General features: G+C 34.9%; 2 protein-coding genes across 7 annotated transcripts; one reads left to right on the plus strand and one right to left on the minus strand.

Annotated features, from left to right (window-relative positions):
- Positions 1 to 1,441: 1,441 nt before the first annotated feature.
- On the plus strand, positions 1,442 to 2,292 carry LOC132058360 (14 kDa proline-rich protein DC2.15-like). Its single transcript, XM_059450893.1, has one exon. It carries the CDS (start codon positions 1,523 to 1,525, stop codon positions 1,943 to 1,945), a length of 423 nt encoding a protein of 140 aa, XP_059306876.1. The 5' UTR covers positions 1,442 to 1,522; the 3' UTR covers positions 1,946 to 2,292.
- A 569-nt stretch (positions 2,293 to 2,861) lies between these two features.
- Positions 2,862 to 6,910, minus strand: LOC132056686 (uncharacterized). 6 transcript variants are annotated; one of them, XM_059448984.1, is made up of 4 exons: positions 6,690 to 6,910; positions 6,472 to 6,598; positions 5,171 to 5,247; positions 2,862 to 3,120 (listed from the first exon to the last, which is right to left on the minus strand). In XM_059448984.1, the coding sequence occupies exons 1-4, from the start codon at positions 6,837 to 6,839 to the stop codon at positions 2,995 to 2,997; spliced, it is 480 nt and encodes a 159-aa protein (XP_059304967.1). In that variant the 5' UTR covers positions 6,840 to 6,910; the 3' UTR covers positions 2,862 to 2,994. The 6 variants fall into 6 exon arrangements, with proteins under 6 accessions (XP_059304967.1, XP_059304968.1, XP_059304965.1 ...); XM_059448985.1 differs by having other exon boundaries at positions 5,171 to 5,243; positions 6,468 to 6,598; XM_059448982.1 differs by having other exon boundaries at positions 6,460 to 6,598; positions 6,690 to 6,909.
- Between the last annotated feature and the right edge of the window lie 12,374 nt (positions 6,911 to 19,284).

The following is a 19,284-nucleotide window of genomic DNA, read 5'->3' on the forward strand; positions in this document are numbered from 1 at the left end:
TAACTAATAAGAAAGTTACATTTTTCATATCTCCTTCCTAAACAGGAATTGTCATTTATCTAGTTTGCAAAAGACATTTGAAGTAATTTGCAAAATACGGCCATGGGAAATAATTTAACCCACATATTCAATGTGTACACTAAATCGATTAAAGAAAAACATAGTCTAGCATATAAACTTCTGAGGAATTTATTATTCATAGAATTAGTAATGATTAAATAGCTTAAAAATATAATTTACCCAACATTTCATTAGCCTTAGCCTCTTAATTCCACTCACTTCCCAAGTGCACTGAACATAATTGGAGGATCTTAGATCAAACAAGAGGTTTCAATAGTATTTCATCTATTTACACCTCTTGCATATCTTCAGACTTTAGCTAATCATCGAACTTCTAGACTCAAGCAAGAAAAAATTGCACACCCGTATTCTCTGGCTTTAGAATATCTTAAACTTCAAACTCTCAAGCAAAAAACAAAAAAGAAGACGATAACGGTGTAGATATCATTTATTTTGATATGACAACCAAACTAATCTACTTCACATGACTTGCAGGAGTAACTAACTTAAGGCTTAATTAGGATAACGCAACAACCATTTCCCGTGATTCGAAGTCTCCTAATTGTATTTCAAAGTTTTATCCTTAATAATAATTGATACCTGCTTATTTCCTAGTGCTTTATATTCCATGTTAAAAGAAAATAATTAGTAGAGACCACAATAATCGAACCTAATATTGTTTTCTCCTTTTTCATGCTCAACTATTAAAAGAAATCGATATGAAAACAAGTAAAGTTTGATGACAATGGGTGAGGCTTTATATTAAGTCTCAAGTACAGTAATTAATATAGTTGATGCCCATGAGTATAATAATATTGAGAACAAAGATGAGCTCGTTTTCTTTACATTTTATATGTCTTTTTCATTTGATAATAAAGTAAGATCAAGCAGTCATAATTGGAGTATAATATCTCGATTAAGTTTGTCTTGACATGCAGTTATATATGTTCAAACTGTTCAAATTTTGAGTTCTCAGATAAACGCCCATTTTACTAGAATTACATATTACACATGCTCAAGGCGTAGGAAGTTTCTAAAGAATAACTCACAGTTTCAAACATTCAGTAGAGATGCCTTTGATCACGGGAATCTCTAATACTAGCTTAGTGGTAGCTAAAAGCAATTCAATATTTCGCAACAGCCATAGAGCTAGCACGAAGAGCTGTAATCAGCTTTAATCTAGCTACTAAGCAATTTAATCAAATCGATCAAATCATGGCCATGTCCCCTTAATATTTTCAACACCACGCAAGTCATGCATTACCAATATATATTCAACGAGACAAATTTTTGGTTATTATTTCGTATGATTTATAATTGTTTATGTGCAAATTATGTGCAAAAGTCAGCCGTGTTACAAGTATAAATACCCATCGTTACTAGCACAATTCAACCACCATTTTCCGAATTAAGCTCCTTTTCTCATTCCTACATTTCAATTAAATTAGCTCTTATTGTTGGCATGGCTTCCAAAAATCAGGCCTCAATTACTCTTTTCTTATCATTGAATCTCCTCTTCTTTGCTCTTGTAACTGGAACCAATAATTGTAGCACTTGTGGAAATGGGGGCAGCTCTGGCAACGGCGGTGGCTCGGGCAACGGTGGTGGTTCGGGCAATGGTAGTGGACAAGGAAGGTGCCCAAGAGATGCATTGAAACTTGGGGTATGTGCAAATGTACTTAATTTGGTGAATGTAGTGGTGGGGTCTCCTCCAACTTTACCATGTTGCAGCTTAATTGCAGGGCTAGCAGACTTAGAGGCTGCAGTTTGCTTGTGCACAGCCATAAGAGCAAATTTGTTGGGAATAAACTTGAATGTGCCACTTTCTCTAAGCCTAGTTCTCAACAGCTGTGGAAGGAATCCTCCTACTGGCTTCACTTGTTGATCAGTAACTTTTTCTATCTGCTAAGTGATTGATATCTACTTATTAACTTCTACCGAATTTCTATCTTGTTAGCTTGATCATATTATGCTTGCCAATGGCTAGCTCAGGCGTCAATTAATTTGTATTTGTGTTTTGGAATTTCTGTTGTGTTTCAAATAAGTGAGCTTTGCATATGCAGCTACATCACTTGAGTTTACGTAGTTCTGTCATGTAGTCAACAGTCTCTAAGTCTTTACGTTTTTGGACCTGTTTCCTTTTGAAATGTGTCAACTCAATGAATCGAATGTTTTTTCTTCTCTTTGCCGTCAGCATAACATTTTTATAAAATTAAAATATTTAATTCGATTTATTCCTTTGCAGCTACTAGCTAGTACTTCGTTTGTCCCATTTTACCATATCCGTCGGAACTCCATGAATAATATTACCGGAATGTATCATACTTCCCCCGTCCCAAATTAATTATTATGTTTCATTTCTCAAGAGTTAATTTGACTAATTTTTAAGCTAAATTTGATTATGTCAACCCAATATTTAAAAATATAATCAAGATATTCTCAAACTATACGAAAAGTATTACACGCTGCAATTCCTCTCATATCACTATGTTAATTTTTTATATAATATTAGCCAAAGTCCACATAGTTTGACTGTTAAAAAGGGAAACATGACAATAATCCGGGATGGACGGAGTCCCCAACATGTTTTTAACTTTCTAGATGTCATGGGTAGGGATCTGCCTTATATTCGCCCCAATCAAGTTATTTTGTGATCATGAAATAAAAACAAAGGGGCATTACGAGCAACTCAAAATGCAACTTTATATTTATATATATATATATATATATATATATATATATATATATAGATGTATGATTTTTATGGAGGCGAGTACATATATGTAGTTGAATGAAAAATATCACAACAAAAGCTATGAACTTAATTATTGAGGTAGGCTACCCCAGAAGAGATAAAGTTCTGTTCAGTCATGCTCTAATAGTATTGCAGGAAACAAATAAATGTGGATACTTAGAAGAGACATGTGATTAATTTTAGTTGTGAATAGGCGATTTACGGTGCGGTGGATCGTAATCCATCTCTATAATGTCTCGATATAAACTCTTATTTCCAGTCTGGGAAGCCACGTGTATATCATGGGTTGTTGACCATCTTGCACCCTACAAAAGTATTACGCAGTTGAATAACAAGTCATGTCAACTCAATAGTTTTCGCATTCAACATCATTGATCTAACAACAATCCAATACACACTTGAAGTGATTTCATCTTCATATTTTTTTCAGCTGAGGATGCATTCATTACTGCAACTTAATAATCATCAGATCTCATCAGATCAAAAGTCAATCTACGGTTACTCCAAGTAATTGAAGAAGCAATTCACTAAACATCATGAAAGCTATTAAAGGTGGGTTACATGATCCCGTTGCTCAAGATCATATAAACAAGGGACTTAAGTCATATATAGTTACGGTACCATAGAACTTTTGACACTGTTAATGTTTTAATATGTTGTCTTTCATAAAATCTCAAAAAAGATTATCTTGGTTTAACATTTAATTTTTTAAGAAATAAAGGAAGACTTTTGAAATGTGTGGTCCAAAACAAGTCTTAGATATTTGTGTGGTTGTAAATCATCTCATAAAGTTAAATTGTTTCTAAATATAGAAATGTGTCAATCTTTTTGAGCCAAACTAATAAGGAAAGTAAGACAATCTTTTTGGGAGGGAGGGAGTAGTAGGTAATTAAGTTGCCGTTTGTTTCCAAATTATCAATATATCTTTCAAGTGATATGATTATGCAAATCTTCTGTTATATCATCGGAGCATATATAGAATTTATCATCTATAGACATTATACAGAGCTCGCTTAAACAAACACTAGCTCTAGAATAACATTGCATCAGAGAAACGTAGTAGTAGTTGCAGATTATTTTGCTTATAAGTAGGTCAAGAATTCCACGCACCACACATTTTGTCGGTCCTGAAAAAACTTGACAAGATGTCATGTCCATTTTGATTCATTAGATGTCAAAAAATTAGCGGCAAAAATAGACCATGAGAATATGACATGTCAATCCGCCCAAATTATTGACTTAGCTCGTCTTGATTCGTCAAATTGAAATCATCTAAAAGTTCGGATGATTTGGGTTAAGCATATATCCCAAATTGACTTGTGATTTAAAAAATAAAATTTTAAGAAAATAGAATTTGTTTGATATGTTATATGTGGTGATAAAATAAAATAAAAATACTAGTTTTATTTGATTATTAAACAAAGTATAAAAAACAAATAAAGAAATTAAAACTCGGTAAGAATTGGACAAGTTAGGTTATGACTCATTATTTAATAACACATCTTGATCACCCAGTCCATCTCAGCCCAATTGACGGTGGTTGAGCAATGTTTATTTATTGATTCAACTTATTTTATCCCATTCAAATTCAACTCAAACGGCTAATTTGCCAGCCCTTACAAAACATCGGCATGTATGCACGAGGAGACAGTAACCTTTTCTTTGGGGTTTTAAAGAAAAACTTACAATATAGTAGCAACTGCTAAGAAAAAAAATCCTTCCATGTGTTAAAAAACAAGGGCACGGAATCTTCTCTCCTAAAAAAAGAGTGATATATATGAGAAATTTTAGAGTCTTAACTACAACGTGCCCAACGTGGTATATAGGAAAGGGACAACTCCGTTTACCGTACTGAAGTTAGGAGTCAAGATTATACACGGCAACCTGATCAGTATGAATTACACTATATAAGGGGTCGTTTGGTTTGGAAATAAATATTGAAGGGATTGTAATAAATATAGAGGTAAATAATGCAGGAATTGTGATATAGAGATTATCTTTTATTGGACGTTTCATTCATGATATTTAAACATACTATATATAACTAATTAAACTTGCCTTTGGTTTAAAATTGTATAAGGGCTTGAAAAATGGTTTGAGGAGACCCTTAGGGATAATTTTACCTATTCCAGATGTTATTCGAATATAATTAATTACGGTATTGCTTAAACCACAATGATCCTGGTATAAGATAATTAATACAGAAATTGGTAAATAAGTTATACATGTAATACTCATACTGTTAAGAGAAAATTGCTAACAAATATTAAATAAAAAACATGGTTTAATTTATGTCGTGGTTATTTTGTCTATACATCTAACGAAACGTGCCCTAAAAGCACATTCTTCAGTTACCTTTATTTTTGCTGCCTTGTGCAAACGGGCGTGGGGCAAAGATGATAGAGAAGATTCAGACCCAATAATTTCACTACCTGCATGTCTAATTCCATCAATAACTTGCAAATCATACTAAGGGAACAACAGTAGAAAGGAAAGCGAGGGGCAAATTATTCTACCTATGAACCACTTGAAGTCGGGGACAAGACTTGAGAAAAAAAGTTGAAAAAGAATTTCAAATTTGGTTGGGATGTATGACCTCAATAAACATATTATAAAATCAGAATTTCATTAAACTTGCAATTACCACTACGTTAGGATAAGAAACTAACCAAGTAGGAAATATGATACAATATAGAAGCATTGATTCAAGAACTTGCGTGAGCTTAGCACAAATTAAAGTCGTCATTTGTCAAATAATATTTATTTACCATGTGTGCGCAATAGACCTGATATGACTAAAAATTCTTGAAAGACATATATACTCACCCCGTTTCAGTTTATGCTCGATACAAAATTTAAAGGAAGGAGTATTTGTAAAACTTTTAGTGTAAATGTCATAACATTCAAGCAATTATAAAACCTTTAAAACTTGTATCTTTAAACATGCAATAATATTTGTATTATTACAAAACTTCTCATTAAAAATAGGGAAAAGGGTAAAAAATGCCCCTCTATTTTGGGAAAATGGCTAAAAATATCCTTCATTACAAATTTGGGTCAAAAATACCCCTCCCGTCATTAAATTTTTTAAATATACCCCTATCTTAACGGAAATCTCCAAATCCCCCAAAATAACCAGATTTCATTTTTAAACCCGATCCAACTACATAAAAAATCCATATGCGATCAACTGGTTCCCGAGTCCTACATCTGGAGCCACTAGGCACAGGAGCGGGTAACCCTAAGAGTTTTTTATTTAGTTGGATCGGGTTTAAATAGAGCGAGTTTAAAAATGAAATCAGGTTATTTTGGGGATTTCGGTTAAGACGGGTATATTTGAAAACTTTAATGACGGGAGGGGTATTTTTGACCTAAATTTGTAATGAAGGATATTTTTAGGTCTTTTCCCAGAGTAGAGGCGTATTTTTGACCCTTTTCCCTTAAAAATAACATAAGAAGTTTAAAATTAAATTAATTCAAATATAAAAATATATCTTTCTTTTTCGAACGGACTAATAATGACTTAGAGCCACATGAAGCGGAACGGATGAAGTAAAATTCCAATGTCTTATCTGAAGGAAAAAAAAGAAAAAGATATACTACTACTTAAAAATGATATAACATTGAAGAGAGTAAGGCAACGCCTGAAAACGTGCCTTTATTATCATTCTTTTCCTTGTGAAAGTCTTCTACTGATTTGTTGGCCTGTTGAAGGTTCGCGATTCCTTTAGAACCGTTTTCTACACGAGATGAATCAGTGCTAAAATAAAGCTCCTCTACAGCCTGCATGGGTATAATTTTCCAAGTAAATAAATGTCCATTCCATATAATAAACAAAAAAACATCACGAGTTTCAAATCGTATTGAATTGTACCTTGTTAGCTAGTGACTTGCGAGCAACACAAGGATGTTTGGGAAAGTAAATCATTATTATGACGTAAAATAAGAAGAACGAAAGATGAGATGAAGATGAAAACAAAAGGGGCATCATGTTGATATTAGTCTTTTCAAAGGGTTGGTTCATGAGGAGATATGTCTAAAGTTTTAGTAAATTTATAGTGGAGGAGAAATGCACAAGAGTACTTAGGAACTGTGCAAAGGAACGTGGAAATTTCAATTTTCTGATAGAGACGTATGAACAAGTTATATAAAGTTAAGGTGGCCTACTTTTTGTCTCCTCACCCCCTTTCCCTAATTACTCCAAGAATTCATGAATTCGAAAAACAAGATTTTTTTCACAGTATTATTTGCAAAATCCTCTTTTCCTTTTGTAACATACTTAAAATCACCCTAAGGGGTCGTTTAGGTTGAAATCAGAATATCTTAGGATTATAATCCTAGAATTAAAATCAAGACTATAATCTAAATAATTTATTCCAGTTATTCATATTATAGTCTTGATTTTAGGTAATACCTCTAATCAAATATGAAATAAATTTATTCTTAAATTTTAAATCGGGATAACCCACCTAATCCCTCCAACTGAACGACCAATATTACCCATATGTGCTATTTTATGATATCATTAATATTCAGAGAGAGTCAAATAACTTTTTAATTGATGGAGATTTTTTAGTATATCTTTAAAATAAAATAAAAAATTACTCTGGAAGTGACTTTTCATGTAATTCATAATATACAAATTCTCCCTTAAAAAGACTTAACTAATCAATGCCGAGATGTGAATTGAGAAAAATAGTTTAACCTCTTATATTTGGAATTACATCATTTTTATTTTTATTTAGTTAGTTTTTCGTTTTGGGGGACAGAGAGTATATAGTTTATTACTCCTCTTGACAAGAAAAGAGGAAGCATGGAATGGCAAACGTTTCTTGTTTAGTTTGTTTTTCGTGTGACTATATTTTCGTAGATTAAGTTATATACACCGAAAATATAACTAGAGTCTATAAGAATATAAAATAACTTATTAAACTAAGTAATTATTTTACTTTACAATTTACTTACTACTCTATGTTAACTTAATCTAAAACTAATACAAAATATTCATATATTGACCTTGCACAGAATTTAAATTTTAAGAACAGAAGCCCTGTTTATTCTTCCACAATGTATACGAGCTAACATGAGATTTGTCCTAGGCAAAGCAATTGTCTCTATCATCGGATCGACACATTAAGCTGTCACGTCAACCGCAAACCGGTTCCTATATAGCCAAGCTGGCATGTGAACAGTTTCATGGAAAACCTTACGATTTAAAAAAATATATACTAGTAGTATATATTTTCTGAGAATATTTTATGTTTGAATGATTATACGTACTTGGACATAATTACCTGTTATGCACGCTTCGTTGGATGTTTTACCAATATAAACAATGAAACTACAGTTTGCAACCATTATTTTGCAAAAAAGACTGATCAGGCCCCCAGATTAGTAGTAATTCGATCAATAATATTATGCAAACATTATCAAAAAATGCGTGAAATAACACGTATTAATGAGCTTGTATCATAAAGTTATATTAAAATATCTAATGATACAAATAATAGTTTTACGAATTGAAAAGATAATAAACATAAATCGAAGAAGATTTTCTTAACTCGATAATAGAGAGGAGAATATAGGTCAAAAATTAAAAGTGAAAAACTGTCAAAGTAATAAGATCTAAAAGATTGGTCGTTGCTGTGGAAACAAGTTTGGTTTGGTTTTCAAAATTTTTGGGTTAATTACACTAAACACCCTAGTAATATGATCCAATTTCGGATACCATCTCCTGTATTATAAAATCAAACACTTACACTCATATATGATGAAAATCTTACACTTTCAACCCCTATGAGGTATGCTAAGTATATTAAAATATAATGACTAAAAGATAAATTAAAATTATAAATAATGTTTTTATGTATTTATTTTTAATGAAATTTTAAAAAGAGGACAAACACATTTTTTGAATATCTTTATTCACGTCTTTGATTAAAAATGATAACAAACAGCTCAAGATATGTATCTTGGAAAACTCCCAAATTGAAAAATGAACGCAAATTACATTTAATAAGATGACTAGAATTTTTATGTATTTAAAAATTTATTTTTATCTTTTGAATTTTAAATATGATGATATTTTCCTTATTTTTATAAAAATATTTACACCTCCTATATAATAAAATCCTAAACCAATGAAACTTCATCTAACTTAGTAACTTAAAATAATTTTAATTTAAAATGTAAGAATAAATAAATAAACTAAACTAAAATATTACAGTGTAATTTTAAAGACAAATTACATGCTTAAAGTGCAAGAAAGTTATTATTGATAGTGAACATATTTATTAAGTAATTTGTGTTCATTTCCTGTTTATGAGTTTCAAAAGATACATGTTTCTTTAAAAAAAAAAAAAAAGAACCGATTCTTGTTTTGATCAAAGGCGTGAATAAAATTTCAGTAAAAATATTTATCTACTTTAAAATTTTTATGAAGAGAGTTACCTAAAAATTATTTAATAATTTTAATTTTCTTAAAAAATTATAATTTAATATACATAATTACAAATTTATCTCATAGGGGGTGTAAGTGTATTATTTACATATGTATACAGGTGTATGTAAGTGTTGAAATCTAAAATGCATGGGTTGTATCTAAAACTCAATCATACTATAGAGGTGTTTAGTGTAATTAATAATATTTTGTAAATAAATTTTATTGTGTTAACCAATTGGACATTTCTCGATAGAAAAAGATTTTGAAAACCGTTGTTATATGTACTTTAGACTATACAACAGTTCAACAAAGCCTACAACAAAAGAAATACCCTAATGAGTATTTCCTTACAAATTTTAGCCGCTATACAATTAATGTGTAACTACCGTATAATTAAAGTGTATATATTATAATTATTCAATTATTATCATTTGTTATACATTAAGTATACACCAAGTATAAGTTATACGGCTAGACGGGTAAAAATATTTTTAGCCAGCTGACAAAAAAAATGAATATACTTTTTACAATTTTTTCAGGGGTGAACATGGTCAAAAGTCCCAGAGATATAATTACTAGTATGCTATTTTGGGCTTGGAATTTGGTTCTATGTAGACAAGTAGTTGCAATGAGTAGCAGAATCAAGGAATAAGGATAAGCCTCCCACAGGGAAAGAAGACTGCACCTGTAAGATTTATGTAAAAGGGACAACTTACTGGATACAAAGTGACCCATATACAGTGGCGAATGTAGACTGTAGAGCGTTGTCGTCGATGGAGTATAGAAATTCAGTAACTTTTGCTCAAATTCTATTATATCTTTCTCATTTGATTTGTTTGATCTATTTTTTTTTTTTGATCCCGTCAAAATGAATGGCCTCTTTCCTAATTTGAAAACAAATTCACTTTATGAATGATTTCTGTAGCACACAAATTTTCAAGGCTTATTTTGAACCACAAGTTTCAAAAAGTCTTACTCTTCTTAAATGTAAATCTTTTGATCAAATGAGTTCATATAAATTGAAACGGAGGGAGTATATATTAAAAACTTCACTATATGTATAAATATTTAACTGTGAATTCAATTATTATTATTATTATTATTATTATTATTATTATTATTATATATTTGAGATCGATATATAAATTAAAACTTCTAATATTAAATCCGCCTCATCACCTATAGTCGAGTAAGCAGAAAGGTGGAGTACAAGTGTACAACCAAACCCCCCGAATTTGTGCCGTGAACATTTTCTCTTAGACGTTACCTTTTTTTCTTTTACCGTTTTCTTTGTCGTTAGTAATAACAGTACATCTGGACGTCCCAAATGTAGCATGTGTCCCTTCTGTTACATTCCATCAATAAAAACCCTTTGGCGTCTACTGATTCACATGTTAGCACGGGGATTCACGATTTCAGTGAGATATATGCGGGGTTACTAAGAGGTGAATTCATGATATAAATGAAATTGGTTTAAAGATTTAGGTTCTTATCGTTCAATGTATTATGCTTTTGAAGTTATAGGTTCAAAATTAATTAATTCTTTTCAAATAGTAAAAATAATTACATATAACACTATATTCCTTGCCGAAGATGTTGGAATCAATTGAACCATTGACTATATGTTATATCATCCACTATTACTAGTTTTAATATACACATTTGATCTAATTATATAAAATTTTACATAATAAAAAGAAAAATAGAAATTACGATGTGTAGACTTGAAAATTGTGAAAGATAATCCAAATAAAGAAAGAATGCTTAATTAAAACACAAAAAAATGACACAACCCACTGAGAGAGGTGCACCCAATTCTAAAAAGAAAATCAGACACAAGATTTGAACTCCTAACCTTATTTAGAAAGATGCACTCAATAACCACAACATTATATGATACTTTGAGTTTGGGTGCATACATGTATATTTATATCCTTAGAAAAGCACATTGCTATATATGATTTAGGGAGGGAAATATGTAAATATTTACCTGTGCTCGGTGTTTATACCAAACTGTATAAACGCACTATAGTTAAGTAACTTAATAAGGTGAAAATACATGTTAATTAATCAATGATTAAGTGCTAAAAGGCTATGTATAAACACATTTCATGCATATATTGGCTTGGTATAAATGCCGAATAAGAATAATTTCTTATTGTTTAAGTCCCAGGTCAGACAGCCACGCTGTCATTCCTGCTGTTCACCAAAAACAAAAATGAAAGGTCTTTCAATTATTTCCTACTGGAAAAATATTTCACCACACCCGTAATTGTACCAAATTAAATAATTTAACTTTAAAAGTCATAAATTAAAGTAATGTTAATTATAATTAAGTGATAAATATTTATATAGACTTAGTGTAAACTTGTAACGACTCGTTCGGTTGTTTTGAGTATTGAAGATCTTTTTCTTTGAAAGGCACTTTTTGTATGTTCAACATGCACATTATGACTTGCGGGGACAATTGGAATGGGTCCCGAAGCAACCAAATGCGTATGGAAGAAGAAAACCAAAACTAGTGATTTGGAGAGAAAAAATAAAAGTTTACCAAAGTCAATATTCGGGGTAAATGGACTCGGAATCGAGATTTGAAAGTCAATAGGTTCCGATGGAATGTTTTTAAGATATTAACGCTCTCTAGAAAAAATTTCCAAACCCTAGCCGTCAACAACCTTTCATACCGGTCAAATGGCCAACCCTGGGTAAAAGCCTCTCATTTTGCCACCCTTTTAATGCATACACAACATTCTCAAACCATTATACAACCAAATAATCCTATAGATTTGGCTAAACCTACAAATTTGCCTAATGAGAACAAAAGTGAAACATCCACATCCAAATTCTTAACCAAATTGCTCTTTGTTTTGCCTAATGGGACAACATATGCAAACCTTCTGAAACCAGCAGTAACACCTATAGCAATAGCTATACCACATACACATGTGGTTTTCATTGATGGGGAACCGCATGTAACATGTAGTTCATTGGAGATTAAGCAACTAATCATCAAGGAGAACTTACAATATGCAGTGTTGGGTAAGTTTTCATATGATATCATCGACTTAGAGTAGTTGAGAACAGCCATCCCACATCAATGTTCTATTAAGGGTACATGCGAAATTGGATTGATTGCAGATAGACACATTCTCATTAGACTACCATTATTGGAGAACTATGTAAAAATGATCTCTACTCTGGCATATTACATCAAAGTTAAATCTCTATATTGCCAAATGAGGCCTTTGATTTAGAACCCTTGGTTCAAGCCAGATGAAGAAACCTCAATTGTTGTAGCGTGGATAAGATCCCCAGAGTTGCCTTCAAACTTTTATGCTAGAGAAGCAGTCTTCTCAATGGGAACAGTAAGCAAACCATTGATAGTAAACCTAGCCACTGCAAACAAGACAAGACCAAGTTGTGCAACAGTGAAAGTGAAATTAGATCTATTGCCAGAACATCCAAAAAGAATACACATATCAGAGATATATGAAGTGATAGGAAAAGTGCAGTCAAAATGGGTGAAGATTAAATATGATTTTCTACCTAAATATTGCAAATTGCAAGGGCATGATGATAATGAATGCAGGCTTTTGCGCCCAGAACTTGAGAGGCAATACAGAGAAGAAATTGGTATAGCAGCCAATCAAAGGAAAATGTTAACAAGTGGAAAAGTGGTTGGGAATGTTCAACCAAGACAAGAATGGATGCCAAGAAGAAAAAATAAGTACATAGGAGATTCCAGTGGCATAATCATGATGAACAAAATACTCAAAAGGAAGAAGCAAAGGTGGATACACATAATAGCTTTGACATTCTGGGCAATGTTAAAGAGGAGGGCCTGAAAAAAAGTGATGAAGCTAATGCAGATGATAGTAACTCTGGAGATAAATTAGAGGAGGCAGTAGATGCAGTACGTCCTGTAAGAATCAATACACAAGTGAGTAGTGGTCATAAAGAGAAGGCAACACAACAGAGTGGAAACAAAAGTGCAGGAAAGAGCAACAAAAAAAGTGTTGAAATTCATGAAAAAACAGTGGAGGAAGTGATAGCAACATTAAGAAGCAAGTCAATGAGGATGGTGTAGACATGTGTTCTGTTGGAAAAGCTAGTCCTGAGAAGTCACAAATAGCAATGGATGTTTCATCTGCAACAAAAAACAACAATGTCAGTTCTCAAAAACAACATCAAAGGGAGATACAAGATAATGAAAAACAACAACAATTAATAGAGGAATCACAGTCATCAATGCAGAAAGAGAGTATACAGGAGAATGACAGTCAAAAGGAAAATGATCATCAAGGGAGAAAAAGCAAGGACGGGACTAATTGTCCAAGCAGTTCAGGGCATTACAGACAATTCAGACACATGATACTGGGTAGTTAGTACAGACAGAAGTAACAGGATCAGAGAAGAACAATAATAAATCACTAGAAAAGTGTTATACCTTGTGGTTTTATACATTTAGAATCATCGTATGTAAGTTATTTTAGTTTGGATGTCCGGATTTGTCTTAAGAGATTATATGAGATTGGACATGCCTAACTTATACTTAATAGTGTTTAAGTTCATGTTTGGTAAGTTACGGAAGGATTAAAGAATAAGTGAATCGAAGCGGAAGAGTTCGTCAAAAGTTGTTTTTGGAAAATTTGGTATATGGGTCATATAAGTGAGATATGGCCCTCTCACGACCCAATTTAGCTAAGTCGTGTAGGCACCTACCTTTCCCACCTCGGTAGGTGAACGCTCAACCCAACAATAGTAAAAACATAAACAAATAATTAAATAAGCGGAAGAGATAAAATAACATAAGTCTGACGCTAATAATGTAGAAAATATGCGGAAGTAAGGAAAATACACCCCAGAGTCACACACACACACACAATCCATACAAGAGCATCTAACTAGAATATACAAGTCTGGAATATCAGTAATACATCAAGTCTAAATATGTCTCGGAATATAAAATAAGACATAAATAAAGAAGAATCTTTAAGGCGGCGGACGTCTCGTGCTCACCCTGTAGACTCTAAGCAACTCTCAGAGTGACTATCAGCCACGAGAAATAGAGGTCGATCCCACCTGGAATTCTGCACTCATAAAAGAAAGCAGCAAGTGCAGGTCAGTACAAAACTACAATACTGGTAGGTATCATAGGCCGACTAAGTTTAGCTAACATAATCCAAACAATAAAGTAAGATAAACATGTAAATCAAGGAGTATAAGTCAAACACAAGTCAGAAACCAAGTCACATCATCACCTAGGTTATAGCATCTAAACTCAAGTGTGCCAAGTCTCAATATATTCAATCCGAATCCAAATAACACAAGTATATCACTAGATCATCACAATAAAAGCCATAGTGCAATGGAATGCAATAATGTGTGAAATGTGAATGCAATGCAATGCTGTGTATACATATACTCCGGACGGAAGTACATCTCGGTAGCACAACCCATGGGGGACCCGCGGAGTCTATGTACCTCATGGTCCGGCAAAAACCTCGGATACCGCAACCTCACGATCCCGACACAAACCTTGGGAATCGCTACGCACACCTTGATTTTGGGACAATCATCGGATATCGGTCCTCACGTCACTCTTATCCAACTGAGCCCAGCTCATCACAGTATTTCCTCAAGTATCATCAATGTATCAATAGTGTATCATGAAGGATGAGAATGCGTGCAATGTATGAATTCAATATCAATAATCAGATCAATATCACAAGCACCATGTATTGGTACACTAACAATATCATTCCAAGACTACATAAGCCATATAAAATACTATCCTCGTATCAAACATTAACAAGTAAATACCACAATATTATGAACAAGACATATCAATAGTCTCTAATATTTACTATCACCCCGTGGAATCAAGCCAACAATAATAAAATAATTTAAATCACAACACAACAGGGTGGCTAGCCCCAATCACACAACAGGGCCCAACCTAAGACAAATATCCAACCCAACTTCATTCCCTATGGTTTATATAGTTTCTCCGATAATATCGTCTAAATATATGCTTCGCTAAATGAAGTCTCACCATAGGGTAAACCGTAACCTACCTGGAAAACTGAACAACAATAACACCAACAGTCACTACTTAGTCTTTCCTTTCCTTTGAGCCTCGAGATCAAGAAAGTCTAAGCATAATCGAATCATGGAATTAGAATCAAGAAGAACATGAAACAATCCCTACTTCTATTCAAGACCCAGATCCCTAACTTATGGAATAGGGTTTATGAACTAGAAGGGTGAAATTAGGAATCTAAAGGTTCCAACATGAAATTAAACCTCTAGGTGATCAATTCACATAAATAGCAAGCTAGAATAATCACCAATTCACTCAATTTCAGATTCTAGGCAAAACCCCCAAATTTGGGTATAAACCCTAACTTCCAATTCCACAAATTAGCCTCTAATTAGGAAGAAATTATGAAATAAAGGGTTCTAATCATCAATTCAATGCTTAAAGAAGCTGACCCAACTAACAAATTATGATTTAGAAGCCTGAAAGGAATATTCATTAAACCCACTCTTAATCTTCAATCACTTAATGAACTATTAAGATAAAGGGATTCTAAGATGATTAGGGGAAATGGAATAGCAAAGATATTAGAAGGACTTACCACCAAGAATCTTGTCCAAGAATACTCTAGAATTTCTCCAAAAGCTCAAATTTTGGAATAGGAATAAATGAGGGACTTAAGGAATTTAACACTTCATTTAATGAACTAACTGCCCGTCACCCGCTTCCGCCACGAGACTACCGCTCCTGCGGCGCCGCTCCAGTGGTCCAATGACCGTTACAACAGTCATGCCCAAAGCGGTAGGGTGACCGCAATAGCGGTACTGCTACCGCAGTGGTGGTGCCGCCAAAGCGGCATCAGACACCAGAAAAGATTCCAAGTTTCACAACTCAACCCGAATTTTCGACTAACTCCCGAGGCCATCTGCTCACAAACCACATACACAGACACACATAAAAATACACTACGGCCGCACTCGTGGCCTCAGAATTCCCAACGGAGGTCTCGTTGATCGAGTCAATCCCCGATACCTCAATTCCAACTTCCTAACCCAAGTCCGAAAATGCACCCGAGTACATTGGGAACTGAGCTAGATATGCATACAAATTCTAAATGACCATCTGAACCTCTCGGAATTGACGGATTTTTGAAAAAGGTCCGTTTACTCAAAAGTCAACTTTGAGTCAACTCTTTTTTGTTTAAAGCCAATTTTTCCCAAAAAGCCACCAAAATCAACCCCGAGCACCTCAAAAAACATGTCAACGGTCCCCTCAATCAAAAGTGAGCTAACCAAGCTCGGGGAAGGGTCAAAAGTGCCAAAAAGACTATAATGACCAAGCGGGTTGTTACATCAGATGCCAATTGAACCATCGCTCGTCCTCAAGCGAATGAGGAAAAAAGAAAAGTACCGAATCGCCGAACAAGCGAGGATATCGGCTACGCATGTCGGACTCGGTCTCCCAGCAGCCTCAACACGATGATGCTTCCATTGCACCTTCACAGAAGCAATCTCTTTGGACCTCAAATTTCAAATCTGCTTAGCCAAAATCACAATAGGCTCTTCCTCATAGGTCAAATTCTCATCAAGTAATATCGAGTCCCAACGAACAATATAAGCACTATCGACATGGTACTTCTTCAGCATAGACACATGAAAAATCGGACGAACTCCCGCCAAGCCTGGCGGCAAGGCCAACTCATAAGCAACATCGCCCATACGGCCAAGAATCTCAAAAGGGCCAATATACCGCGGACTCAACTTGCCTCTCTTCCCAAACCTCATAACACCCTTCATGGGTGAAATCTTCAATAGAACCTGGTCACTAACAGCGAACTCTAAATCTCGGACCTTCCGGTTCGCTTACATCATCTGTCAAATCTGAGTTGCCAAAAGCTTGGCCTGAATCATTCTCACTCTCTCAACAAATCCGTACCCCAAGGTCGAACCTCAAAAGCATCAAACCAGCCAACCGAAAATCTACATCTCCTACCATACAAATCCTCAAAAGGCGCTATGTCGATACTCGAGTGATAACTGTTGTTTTACACGAACTTTTCCAATGGCAAGTGCTGACCCCAATGACCACCAAAATCAATAACACAAGCTCTCAACATATCCTCGAGCACATGAATGGTCCGCTCGGTACATCCCATCGGTCCGGGGGGTGGAAAGGTGCTAAGATCAATCTGCACCCAACTCCTCATGAAAAGCCCTCTAAAAAGGGGAATTGAAGATAGTACCCCGATCAGATACGATAGAAACAGAAACCCCATGCAATCTCATAATATCCTGAATGTACAACTTATCTAACTTCTCTGCGGTATAGAAAATTTGAACAGGAATGAAATGAGCGGACTTAGTCAACTGATCAACTATCACCCAAATTGAGTCAAACTTACCCAGGGTCTTTGGGAGACCCACAACAAAATCCATGGCAATCCTCTCCTACTTTCACTCGGTAATGGGCATCCTCTGAAGTAAACCACCGGGTCGTTGGTGCTCATACTTAACTTGCTGACAACTACCACACTTAGCCACGAAATTGGCTATATCCCTCTTCATCTAACGCCACTAATAGTGCTGCCTCAAATTATGATACATCTTAGTCACCCACGAATGAATGGAATATCGAGAGCTATGAGACTCAGTCAAGATCAACTGAATCAAATCACCAACACGAGGGACGCACCCGCGCCCGTTAATCCTCAAGATGCCCTCAGAATCAATCATGGCCTCCTTAGCCTCACCCCTCAGAATCCTATCTCGAATCTTGCTCAACTGAGCATCCTCAAACTGATGAGTCCTGATCTGATCTAATAAGGAAGACATCGCCTCAACAAAAGCCAAAAATCTGCCTGGAGCTGAAATATCAAGACGAACAAAACTGTTGGCCAGAGTCTGAACCTCTATGGCCAACGGGCACTCGAAAATAATCAATCAAGCTAAACTCCCCATACTCACTGCCTTGCGACTCAAGGCATCAGCAATAACATTGGCTTTCCCTGGGTGATATAAAATAAAGATGTCATAGTCCTTCAGCAGCTCCATCCATCGGCGCTGCCTGGAATTAATATCTCTCTGGGTAAACACATGCTGAAGGCTACGATGATTGGTGAAAACGTCACAATGGACACCATACAAGTAATGCCTCCAAATCTTCAAAGCAAAGACCACGGCCAACAACTCCAACTCATGGGTAGGGTAATTCTTCTCATGGAACTTCAACTGGCGGGAAGCATAGGCAATAACTCTACCCTCCTGCATTAGCACAACACCCAAACCCAAATGAGATACATCACAATAGACCACAAAATCCTTACCATCCACAAATAATGCTAGAATCGGGGCTGAAGTCAAAAGAGTCTTGAGGTTTTGAAAGCTCTCCTTACAATCATCGGACCACTGGAAGGGAACATCCTTTTGAGTCAATCTGGTCAAAGATGAAGCAATAGAAGCAAAACCCTTCACAAATCGGCGGTAGTAGCTGGACAAACCTACAAAACTGCGGATCTCTTTCACAGTAGTGGGCCTCGCCTAATCTCTCATAGCCTCAATCTTCTGAGGATCCACCATGATCCCATCCTTAGAAACAATGTGGCCCAAGAACGCCACATACTCCAACTAAAACTCGCACTTCAAAAACATAGCAAACAAGCTATTCTTCTTCAACAATCAAGTACAATGTGAAGATGGCTCTCATGCTCCTCTCTACTCTTGGAGTACACCAAGATATCATCAATAAACACAATCGCAAAGGAATCAAGGAATGGCCTAAAAATGTCATTCATCAAAGTCATAAATGCAGCCGAAACAACCCTGTCTACTAGTCGATAAAATGAGCTCCTGCACGGGTGGCTCGGGAGGGAAGCACGCAAAGCTAAGTGCGCGCAGGGCCGGAATATGGACGATACGGCACTGAAAGGCGGTGGCGCCCCTCGAACTAGAACCATCAGAACTCCCAATCTTACGCTGACTCTTTTCACCA

This window comes from Lycium ferocissimum, chromosome 5 (genome assembly GCF_029784015.1).
Source record: "Lycium ferocissimum isolate CSIRO_LF1 chromosome 5, AGI_CSIRO_Lferr_CH_V1, whole genome shotgun sequence".
NCBI lineage: Eukaryota > Viridiplantae > Streptophyta > Magnoliopsida > Solanales > Solanaceae > Lycium > Lycium ferocissimum.

What these genes read in the sequence shown, in the direction of transcription:
- LOC132058360 (XM_059450893.1), top strand. Translation starts at nt 1,523, where the DNA reads ATGGCTTCCAAAAATCAGGCCTCAATTACTCTTTTCTTATCATTGAAT.
- LOC132056686 (XM_059448982.1), bottom strand. Translation starts at nt 6,839, where the DNA reads ATGAACCAACCCTTTGAAAAGACTAATATCAACATGATGCCCCTTTTG. An exon ending in GCAAGTCACTAGCTAACAAG is followed by an intron (nt 6,599 to 6,689) that starts GTACAATTCAAT and finishes ATACCCATGCAG; the next exon opens with GCTGTAGAGGAGCTTTATTT. An exon ending in ACAAGGCAGCAAAAATAAAG is followed by an intron (nt 3,121 to 5,170) that starts GTAACTGAAGAA and finishes ATACTTTTGTAG; the next exon opens with GGTGCAAGATGGTCAACAAC.